The 12,181-nt window shown below is 39.5% G+C and overlaps 1 protein-coding gene across 6 annotated transcripts in view; it reads right to left on the bottom strand.

Moving 5' to 3' along the window:
- The window catches only part of LOC104152902 (acetyl-coenzyme A thioesterase), a 31,733-nt gene that overhangs the window by 1,389 nt on the left and 18,163 nt on the right, over window positions 1-12,181 (bottom strand). For 5 of the 6 annotated variants that reach the window (XM_068925378.1, XM_068925379.1, XM_068925380.1 and 2 more), the window contains 6 exons: window positions 10,890-10,945; window positions 10,432-10,492; window positions 8,604-8,687; window positions 3,303-3,436; window positions 1,663-1,791; window positions 188-314 (listed from right to left, as the gene is read on the bottom strand). In XM_068925378.1, coding sequence (XP_068781479.1) covers window positions 188-314; window positions 1,663-1,791; window positions 3,303-3,436; window positions 8,604-8,687; window positions 10,432-10,492; window positions 10,890-10,945 — 591 coding nt within the window. The remainder of the gene's footprint in view (window positions 1-187; window positions 315-1,662; window positions 1,792-3,302; window positions 3,437-8,603; window positions 8,688-10,431; window positions 10,493-10,889; window positions 10,946-12,181) is intronic. The other variant, XM_068925383.1, reaches the window with a different exon arrangement.

Raw genomic sequence — 12,181 nt, 5'->3', positions numbered from 1 at the left:
AAAGTTGGGCAAGATAAATTCCATCTTGGGGGATACAGAATGTCTTAATAACCATACTGAAATCTGAGAAAACTGACTCATTTCTTCCACTGCATTACTGTTTTCTGCACCAGAGTGTCAGCACAAATGAGAGCTGTGTCATACCACAGGAAAGGAGACACTGCTGGGGGCCTGCCGAGCTACTCACAGTACAGGAGCTGCTGCTGTCACTATAGATCTGGAATCCAGCACAAAGGATTTCACTTCTGCAGTACTCTGAAGAAGGTGGCATAGATGTCAGGGTAACTGACTTCCCAGCTACTATGTAGGGTTCACTGCAAGGCAAGCACAAGAATCAAACATCTCTTCAACATGATGTTAAAAAAATACACGTAAAGGACTAGAACTACAGAATATGCAATTTCTTCTCTTTGAAATACATGAATAGCTATACTAAAGATGTCATTTTCATAAGAAGGCAAACAAACGCCTGTATGTTTAAAAACACAACTACTCTCATACAGCTTTTATCACTGATTGCAACCAGGGAGACTTCTGTGGAAAGCCACAGAACGACAACCCATGTGCAGCAAGCCTCCCTAATGCGGCTGAGGAGGCACGGCCCTGGCTGACATAATGGGCTGGAGTCAAGTGGTAAGATATTAGTACCCTAAAGAGAGGTGGAGTGGTGCACAAAATTAAAAAGGGCTAGAGAAAAGTGTTAGTGAAGATGAAGTATGTGGGGAGGCAAAGAGAGACAGGAGATTTTTGTTTTTGGGCTTGTTTAGCTGCACCTGCCTCTTCATTTATCAGCTGCTCTCCATGACCGAGCTCTACAGACTCGGGGCTTAGGAGGAGCAATCCTAACTAGGAGGCCTTAGTGTATGGCCTCAGCAAAGGCAGACAGGTTCCAGTTCGCAGAGGTGGGGAAAAAAGCAAGCACAGTGTAGAATACTGCTTAAGACCACTGTTCTGTTAATAGGCTGAAGTCTGAAAACACAAAGAATAAGAGAAAAGAAAGTGAGGAAAAAAAGACAGTAAGCAGTCTATTAGCAAACACTAGTAAACAGTCCTATTTATCCGTATTTCATTATGCAAGAAAAACTGTTATTTAAAGAAAAAGTAAAAACCAGTATACATTAAACAGATCAAGGAACATTTTAAACCAAATGCAGTGATGAAATATACTGACACAATAAATACATCACACTGAGGTTTCAAGAAAGGCCACACATTCCCTTGAATAAGAAAACATCCAGAATTACATTAAATGGGATTAAAAAGTAATTACACTCCCAACCATGTGCACACCAACAGGCTCTCCCCATCCAGGACATGTATTTTTTTCCAAATTGCCTGTTTGAAGACACTAGCCTATTTTTATCCTGATGATAGACCACTCCTCAAGAGTCACTATCAAAGAAGCAATACTGGACTATGAAACAAATACGTAATGCTCTTAATTCACTTCATCACATCTTCACATCACAAAGCAAATCTGGTTTTGCAGATTCCAGCATCAACATAGTGCAACATTAAAAAAAAAAATCAGTTCCTAATCCAACTTCTTAAGGAATAAAATAACATCTTTGCCATCCAAGAACAGGCCCAAGATGAAGGTCAACAGTAATCAAAACTGTGGCTCCAAAGCGCTCACAGTTAAGGCTGATACTGCACACTTACCTGGGCTTGCAGGGTTGCCTTCGAGACACAAGAATGACAAAGTCTTTGGGTTTATGGCCGGTCATGGATGGAGATGTAATGTAATAAATTTTCTCGTCGTCATTCACAGCCTGTAGGACCTCACAAGTTCTGCAAACACATTTGATTGATACGCTCATGCAGTACCTGACGTGCAATAACTTCTTTTACAAAAAACAGTACCAAACTCCATCCTAACATAAGCCCACAGCTTTTCTTCATGTTGAAGCAGTGAGCAAGCGAGTGTAACAGCGTGAAAGACTGAGCTTTTCTGCAATGCCTCATCTGACAGCACACCTCTGTCCCACAAAATTTTTTTAAAGGGCTACAAAGTGTTGGAGCCAAGTACTAACAGCATGTCCTTTGCCTACTGCCCCTTCCTGTTTGGAATTACAATAGGCTGCCTCCAATACCTGCGGAATGACTGAATTTGTCTGTCTATCTAGCTGACATACCACAGGAAAGACAGGAAATGTTTGTTCAAATGTCTGAAACAGTGTTTTCCTCATCTTAAGGATCTTCACCAAATTTTATTCAAAGTTGTATTCTCCTCTGTTCAGGAAGGGCCAAGTGGGCAGGACATGCTCTTTCGCTCTGTTGGAGGCAGTGACTGCTGTCTCTGAGTTTTCACTACAAAAAGCATAACTCAGAATTTCCCTTCACACCAGCAATAACTGGTTTTTGTAATTTCAGCTTCTAGCGCCTCAGCAATAAGCACTGCGAAGTTGAAATGCCATTTTGACCAGTTAACCGGGCTTCATGTTAGTCTTAAGAAATCTAGATATGGAAAGGCAACATAAGGCTTATATAAAAAAAAAAAAAAAAAGGAGTATGAAGAAATGTTAAATTCAGCAGAGCCTGTAAATTTTAAGTTCCCTTAAGCTTCCATTTACTCTCACCCTCTGATAAAAATCTTTCAAGATGCAATGAATAACTGCAACTATTCTCCTTAAAGAGACTATTTACCTAGTCAAATTTGTATCACCTCTATAAAATTTATATTAACTCTCACTAGTCATTAATCTACACCATATAAAGCAAACTAAAAGCCATCTTTAACAGCAATTCTAAAATCCATTCCAACTTCAGTATACTTTATAAGAAAGATGTTAATGTTTTTTTTAAGAGTTAATATTGAAGAGCCCCATTTCTTGATTTCTTACTATGGGATGCTGATGCTGAGCTCTATCACACAGTCAAAGGGCACAAACAGGAAGGAGTCCAAGCTCTGCCTTATTTCTTATACAGAGCATTGACAATATATCCTGCACAAGTTATATATAACCTGTGCAAGTTAACCCTTTTAACATACATATGTTTAGGCAAGAAATCTTTTTCATTTTAATACAGAGTATTAAAATGGTTGCAGCTCTCTCTTTTGACAGTCCAGGGCAACCTTATTTTTAAACCAGGTTTAGGAGAAATTAGATTTTGTTGTTAAGGGGGGGAAAAAAAACCCACCCATCCACACATTGACTAATGAATCTTTAGCATCAACTTCTTACAGCAATTTCTTCTTAATTAGGTAGAAAAGTGTCAACCGCTCAAAAAACATTTGTATCAGAAAGGTTAGTTGTCAGTGCACTCAAACGGTCTTAAAGAAAAGGTAAGTAAGTTCTTACAAGTAATGTTTGTCCCATTGCTGGCGGCGTGTGAAGTCAGACAAAAGGGAGAAAGCTAGATCTGCTGGTATCTTCACTTGCATTTCTACTTTGAGTGACAAGACATCACCCTCCTCCTGAGTCCATATTTTTACCTAAAATAAATGAACAGCATATTAAAAACAAAGAATGATGCCTATAAATATTGTAACATTTATAAATGTTATACATTTATGGCTTAGGCAGATTTTCTCAAGAGTACATGTGAAACTACATCTGACAGATGAAAGGCAGATGAGTATTTGAGATTAGTTTTACATTAAAACGTAGCACAACGTAAAATCAAATACACTGATAGCGTTGTGAGATCACACAGTTTTAATTGCATGTGGTTAGGTTAGCTGAGCTGCACTCAGCTCATGAGTGGAGACAAATGAGTCTGAAAGGCCAGTATGACCTCTTTCTCATACTATGTGCATATGATCTGTAAATACCTTTCATACTGCAGATGTCTCAGAAAGATTTGAGAGTTATTTCAGTGTATTTTTCTGCTGTCTGGAAAGTCAGGACCATGTAGAAGGCATCACTTTCATAAACAACAGCAGATCCCTTTTGGAATTCAGTAAATGCCTCTTCTCAGCCCTGCTATAGGAAGTCTTATAAAGGCATCAGTTCACTGACTTTAAAAGCTAAGGGAAAAACGTGACCACTTCTTGCACTGCTTTTTGTAAATTTGGCATCAGTAATTGGTGACAAGAAATTAGACTTTAAACCTAGGTAGGTACTTGTCCAGAATACTACCTTCTTCTAAGCTGACCCTCAAGCAGGTAAAGTTACATAAATGTGCAAGGGAAGGTAAAAGTACAACTTTTAGAAAGGAAAGGAGGAAACTTTTCTAAGGTGGCCTTATCTGCAGTGATGCTTGCTTGAAGCTTTCCAGAAATTCAGAATTTCTGAGTAGAATCCACTGGATGTGGCAGTGGTGAGCAGGAAGGAGCTGGAGTGAGGCCACGCACGATGAGAAGAACGTCCGCAGCGTGTGTGAGGAAGTACAGACTCGAGCAGAACAAAACCAAACCAAGTGACTGCCCTCCCTACCGTCAGGATTTTGGAACATATCCAGCAATGCTGGGCACTGTAGGCTTTGGGAACTTATCTAGAGACATCCAAAGGGGACCAGATTTTTTTCTTTTAAAGTGCTAGCCAAGGTTGAAGAGCAATGATTTGGGATGACAAATGGATTACATCACTGAACCACCTCCCCAAGCTATGCAGTCCAGTAGCTTGTATTTAAAGGATACAAAAACATTGGAACAGGTACTTAATGAATTTAACTTCTTTAACTCCCTTTGTCCACGTAAATCAGTCACACATTGGCCTACATCCCCTTCCCCTAAAGCAGGCGAACATTTCTCTTTCCAAAATACCTCCCCCCCCCCACCCCGCCCCAGACTTTATTGTTAACTTAGGGTGCTCTGTTTCACAATGGACTGAAAAATTGTTTCAATATATATTTCTGCCTCTATTGTCAGAGATTTCATTAAACTTACACTGCTGAACTGACCCACATTTGCAGTATCTTGTCTTGATTTAGGGTATATTTCTAGCCTTAGGCCTGAACCTCACAACAGAGAATTCAAAAGGGATAACCTGCACATAACAAAGTACACACAATTCTGGCAAGAGAAGGGCTTGGCATGTTTCATAAACTTTTTATAATAGAAAAAGATAGGTAGAAGAGAGCGCTTAGAATTAATGGACTCAAGTTTTAATCTGATGTGCTAATTTGCTTCTCATATCCTAAAAAGATTTAACAAATTTTCATTTCTAAGTGATGCAAGATTCATGAGCATCATCATCTTGTTGCTCTTTTTTGCTCTATCAAAAATTAATCATCTTTTGGTTTACTGAGCACTTACTTACACAACAACATAGATTTTGTACATATATTTTCACGTTTCAGAACAGGAAAAAAAAATACATATTCCAGCAAGCATCTTGCTGAAATGAAGTTTTGAGGAAAACAAACAAGTTAAGCCCATAGAAACCAGCTACAGGATGCATAGATCAATATTCCTAACAATCATACAACAGTGTTCTTTCAAGAGTCTAGTAGACGCAGCGATCACAAAATGGAGCAGAAAATGCAGCTGTTAAAACATCTACTGTGCGCACACAGGCAAAGTTAGGTTATTATATAGGCCTACAAGTCTCGTGGCTCTAACTCAAAGAGCTCACAATGCCACTTTCTACCTTCCAAACAGTTCAATCAACTTAGGGTCATTCTAATTCCAGGGAAAAGGGCACAAATCCTCTGCATATGGAGAAACACATGCTGCTTTGTAAACTCTAAATACTAGAATATTTAATCCCAAAATAATGTTCAGTCTAATGTCTTTGACAATCTCCTTCCCCACAGGATGACTACCTTAAGGCAGCACACTGATGAATGCTACTATCCAACTCTTACTGTTTATTCTTTCATCCTCTCCCCAATAAACCATTTCACGGACGCTGAAGAGTTTTGTTTCAGTAGAGATGTTGCTATACATTTGTATCAGGGAAGGCAAAGTAGTTGTTCTGGGCCTTCACCACTGAATACTGTAATTATAAGGATCAAGACCTTGTAGAAAACCCAGTAGGCAGTAAGACAACAGTAGTGCAGATAACTGAGGACAGGTATGAGGTGTGGCCTGAACTGCCAAGGAAACATGACATAATGTAGTAGATAACAGTTTTCTAAGGGACGTTCCGTTGTGCCCACGTTTACTAACTTCAGTAGGGGTGACAAAAAAGAGCATGAACCAGTGAAAAGTGAGCCAGACCAACATTTGCCAAGACGGTAAGTTCCATTAGGTGGAGATGGCAGACAGCATTCCTTGGGGCTGCATCCATACCAGCATTTAGTGATCCAAGGACATGTGTAAATTTGGCTGGAGGGCTGGACAGGTAAAGCCAAAGGAGACTGAAAGTACTCCTTTTTGTCCATGAACAGAAGCTGGGCCCTGTCCAAGACTGGTTTCGCTCTCATTTTCTTTGCCAGAGAGCAAATCTCATCTGTCTAGTGGGTGAACTTGGTGGTCATTATACAGCCACATTTGGCAAGGGACAGCTGTACCCTCTGCCTACTGCTGTCATCTGCACTCTGTCAGCAGCCTACCTTGTGCCTACAGGTAAATGCTGAATAAGAGCAAAAAGACAACTATTACTTGTGGAGTAATGATGCCTAACAGTCAAAGTGGTCTACAGTCAGGTTTGCTCTCACTGTTCACCGCATACATCCTTCCAGGAAAAAAAGTAACGTACTACCCTAGATTCCTGCCACTTCTTTAAGAAATAGCTAACAACTGACAATGTGAGACTGTGCAGAAAGGTCCAGCACAACGGGAATGGATGGCTGCTCTCCATCAGCTGACAGCATCAGTGGGATTTGCATCCTATGCCCTGCCTGAACTGAGATTTTGCTGGATTGAAGGTACCTATTTCAATTAGATGTTGCTGAGCAGCTCAATTCAATTAGATGAGCAGCTGTAAACAGCTGCTCAAGATATTCTAGCAGACAAGAACTGAGTGGCTTAGAGCCAGGTCTTATATAAAGACTGTTTTAAGATATTAAAAAATGAGGGACAGTACCAAACTCCACTAATGCAAGAAGGTAGCTGGTGGCTTCTTGAGAGAGAGAAATCACATGATGCTGTTTAGAAAGTCATCCAGAACATGCCTGATTTTTTTGAATGAAGTAATTTCTTCCCAACATTTGGTGCTGGTTGCATTACAGGTTTCAAGCACTTAAGATTGAGAAAGCAATTCCGATTGGGGCAACTCCAGTGGAAGTAGAAAGGAAGCCTGACACGGACAATGATAAAGCCTTGGCAGAAGCTTGGAGATAACGGTCAGTGTTGCTGACTGTTGCTGACTGTTCTTCCCACCGAGAGAGCTCTTTGACATTTATTTGGGACAGAATGACAGGAAGCAAGACAATCTGGAAGGGCAAGGCATAGGAAAGAGCTAGGAAAGGGCCCACTGACTGATACTATCCTTGTACAGACTACCCAACTTCTTGTCCAAATAGATTATTCTTGTATCTAGCAGAAACCAGCGTCAACAAGAACAGGGACTGAGCTGAAGACCAACAGTCAAGAAAGAAAGAAGGCACAAGCATTCAGTGAAAGTAATCAACCACTGGAACGACCTACCCATAGAACCAGCAGATTTGCCACCACTGGAATTCCCTATGAATTCAGGTGTTTTCTGTATAGGTGCTCTAACTTAAGTAGTTTATTGACTAGATGCAAGAATCAGTAGGTGAAGTTTTGCAGCCTGCAATATGCAGGAGGTCTGACTAAAAGATCGTTAAGTCTCTTCTAGTCCCCCCAAAATCTCTCAATCTATGTGACCTTAAAGTAATCTGCCAGTCACTAAATACATTTCAGAACCTAAAGCTTAACAGATTTCTTTTTAAAGTTTGGAAAACATGCACTGTAACCGGGTTAAAATTGATTTTTCTCAATTTTTAAAAATTTCTTATTACTGTTTTTCAAAACAGCATCTGCGTATCTTAAAACTGCCTCACGTATGATTTCTCAGGGATTTTGAGCTTGTAACATCGATCCATGAACAGAAAGGTGTTTTGCTTGCGGGCTTTTGGAAAGCAAAAATATGCATAGAAGAAAAAAAAAAAAGAGTCAAGCAGTCTTCTGAGAAGACAGAGACTGAAAAAAGATAGCATATGAACGGCTCGTATCCACTTAAAACTATCACAAGATAATGCTTACTGCTTAGAAGCATCTCCTATTCTGTAAAGCTGATAAAGGCAGTACATTGCAGACTGCCAAACACATTTTGCTTATCACAGCAACACGAGACGCCCAACAGATCTCAACATCACTGCCTAGGCAGAGATGTCTAAGTTTGGTGTTTCAGGGAATCAATTTGGCAAAACGTCAGCAGCACTTTAGTTTTGCCAAAGCTTTCACAGAAATGAGGCAAGGTTTTGCTTGTTTGTTTGTGTTTTACACTGTCCTGTGTGGTTGCTCAGTAAGCTCAGATGAGGAGCTGCTGAGATCCCTGGCCTCCTGGGATCCTATGTTTTACAGTCGGACAGTCTCAAAGGGCCTCCACGACTTCCAGTCTGCACAGCGCTTTACGACCTTTTCAGGGAAATTCTAGGAGTTTTGCTGTTGAGTCCTAGCCACAATAAAGTGAACATTGCCAAGCCAACGTATTTATTTACAGATATAAAATGTTGCTTTTCTCCACCCACATCTTACGGGGAAACATAAGTAAAGTGGCCATGCAGCTATTCCACAATTCTGCACTTACGTCATCCAGCGTACTGGTTATTTCCCATCCAGGTTTTGCTGCCAGGTGTGTCAGCGTGGCTATGTTGTTGTAACTCAAATATGCCTGAAAAGTAAGATATACTGCTGAAAACAAAGGGGTAAAGGTACGCTTTACTAAACATTCCGGAAATGAGATGCTCTTTTTCTGTCATTACCTCCAAATCACAAATAAATGTGCATTTTCCCGTAAGTGTTTTCCTTCCAGAAAACACAGTCCAGTAGTTTCTGAATTAAATACTTCCAATAGCTAGATTACGTGCTCACATGGCTGATGGCAAAACAACTCTAATTAAACAACAACAACACAATTCTAATTTGGGCTTCTCTGACTATAAAGCAGAGCAGAAAAACTGTGACCACTAGAGAGATAATACAGGTAACCTCTGAGGCCACTAAACTAATGGTTTTGTCCATTTTCCTTATGGGTAATTAAAACTGACTAGAAAATTAACCTTTTCATTGCTATCAAGCTGTGGTCTACCTTGGCAGCTGTTTTATGCAGAAAGCTCAGAGCACAGAGAGGGCCAATACGCCTATTGTTTATGCTCGACTACCATGGATGGAGTTCTCATTTAAATGTTGTACAGAAAGAACCTATAGCTTAAGAACTCTTTAATGACATACTTCCATTTAATATTAAATAAATCTGAGTAATCCATTTTCAACATTGTGTTCATATTTATTTTATTTTTCAGAAAATAAAATTTCAGAAATTATTTTATATTATTCATTTATTTTTATTATTTTATTTTCAGAAAACAAATTCTGTGTTCACAGGATTAAAACTCTAATGGTGATGCCACTGTTAATAGCAAATCACTACCTGCATCATAAAATTCCAAATATTACTTATTTACTTGTAGAAGTAATAGAAAAAGATCCAGTAAAATTTCCGGGAGCCACTGAGAACGTAGATGCAATGAGATTTTAACCACAAACATTCCACACTGAAACAACGTTTAGGGTGTGCGTAAATCCACTTAAATTCAGGTTCATCACTGTTTATTTTTTTGACATGGGCACATTCTATGGCCTAGCATACCCAAGCTAGAAGAAACATGTGACACTTGATGCAGTGCATCTAGGAACAAACATATGTTTTCACCTTTGTTTCCCACTGAAACAAAGTTTATGCCATTTCACTGTGCATCTGTTGGTATGGCCATGCCTATCCCCCCCAACTTTTAACATTTCAAATTCAATTTTGAAACAGAGGTTGAATATCAGATATAATAAAATTCCTACAAGTTTTGTGAAAATTAGTGGCTGAGAAAAAGGGGAAGACCCACATCAGCTCCTCCACAGCAAAATTCATCTGTTAAAAACATTCTAGTTAGCAACACCCGACCGATGAATCAGCACACACACAGCTCCAGACTAGCAGGTCCATGTGCTTCCCCTTTCCTAGTGACAAAGCAATAAGGACAGAGGGGAAGGATGCGCCCTGGATGCCACAGGGAAAGGAAAAGACAGGACACTAGGAAATGAATCTGCAGGAAATCTGCTTTCTTTAGCTCTACTGCTTGAAGGACAACTTGTTAAAACAATTTGCAGATTCTATCTTAGAGTCATTTTTTATGCTCTGTATGAAACTCAAATTGATAATAACGTATCTACTCTGTTGTTTTTTCTCAGAAGAAAAACAAAATTTATCTAATTACACATTTATCCGTTCTTCCATGATTACCACCATACTTAACTACAGCAGGTCCAGTATGGAAACTGCCAAAGTCTGTACAACTGTTGCAAAAAGCATACAAATACACAATTTTATGCAGGTAGACAACAGGACATGATCTAAAGATTACCTGGTTGCTTCTCTCCCAGGGATCAGAAGGTTTGTCTTCTTTAGCAGAAAGAACGTATTTTCTAAAACAAAGTTCAAAAGTAAATAGTAGTATGAATTGGTTCTTACACTTTCTTCAATATGTGGTAATAACAATCACTTTCAGAGGCTTAAGTGTCTTCTAAATACTTTAGCAATCTTTAATCAATTTTCAGTTGCAAGACAGGTACGCAGTACATGCTTTCTCTTCCCAAGAACAATGGGGAATCAAAATACACTAAAGAGCTAACTATTTACTTTTATGAGATAAATAGCCCCTGATTTCAAGGCAACTGAGGCAAAAAGATTTGGAAAGTTAAGCAGTTTAATAGTTATGCTTGAGCAGATTTTGACCACTTAGCAAATGATTGCTTTTCCAGAGAATACATCAAAAATTACAGAGTTCTGAAAAATCAAGTTCTCCTTGTAGCCCGGCTATACCTGGCTAGTCGAATTCTCCTTCGTGCAATAGCTCCACAATATCGCCTCATACCATCCTTTGCAAAAAGTAAACCAGACAGTGATAAAGCTGATTAAATTAGGACACATTCTATTTTGACAATTTTGTGCAACTAAACAACTAAAAATTATTTCTTATAGGTGGACAAATCCCAGAGAGGTATTAAAAATAAAGAACAAACTGTACACTGTACTTTCTCCAGTTTAACCTGAGTCAGTGATTTACTTTTCACTTGACAATATCAAGTTGGCAAAAACAATCCAATAAAAAAGTATCCTCACATTAGCATACTTCTAGCACTTTAGTCCTAGCCCAGGGAGAGCTGGGCAGCGCAGTGCTGCACAGAACGTCCTGTTCTTCTCAGCTGTGCCACCAGACAAGCTACGAATCTGATTCACCATTTTCTAGTGTTCAAAGTGTGAGGGAAGTCTGGACTGCTCTAGTTCTGTTTTAGTGTACACTGATCTGGGACACAGAGCAATATGGCCACTGAGAACTAAAGCAAGCACCGTGCAAACCGATGTGATCTGCCCTTCAAGGTGGCAAGTCTTTCCCACCCTTTGTTAGTACTGTATCCAGGGCAGAATTTTGAAGCATACAAGCAACCTAAGAGCACAAACTGCACTGGAAATTAAGGGGACTTGTTATCCTGAAGGACACACCACTTTCTTTTCTTTTCTTTTCATTAAACTTCTGAAAAGTGGAAAAGTCAATGTTTCCTCCCACAACAATTTTTAGTGGGCGCTGCCGAACCTTACTGCCTCACCGGGTACATATGACACCTCGACTTATTTGTCCAGTTGCTATCCTACAAAATGCAAGTTCACTGATGTTAAATAATTGTTTCATTCCTGTTGAGGCAGGCTCTCAAAAAAATTCCATAATTGGACCAATAAGTTAATGACAGATGATATCACTGCAAACAATTCAAAAATAGTATCTGCACTGCTCTGAGTGCTGAGTGAACCATGTGCAGAGAAACACTTGCTGAAATTTGCATGTCAAAAACTGGACAGCCCACCCAGGTCATGGGAGCTGATTCCCACCAACTTCTTTACCAATTCTATTTCTTGTCTTCATTAAGGGATTATAAAAGTAACTTTAACCATTTAACGTTCAAGAGTTTCAGTCAGTTTCTCGCTGTCTTGGCATCTTCTACAGTCAGTGAAAATTGTACAAGACCTGTACAGACAGATGCTTCCAGAAGGCAGATTCATCCTTCCTCTCCATCAGCTACAGACTATCCTCCACTAGACCTCTCAGATTCAGATGG

Source organism: Struthio camelus, chromosome W (assembly GCF_040807025.1).
Source record: "Struthio camelus isolate bStrCam1 chromosome W, bStrCam1.hap1, whole genome shotgun sequence".
Lineage (NCBI taxonomy): Eukaryota > Metazoa > Chordata > Aves > Struthioniformes > Struthionidae > Struthio > Struthio camelus.
Note: the sequence above shows the minus strand (reverse complement) of the source record. Positions and strands in the feature narration are given on the sequence as shown.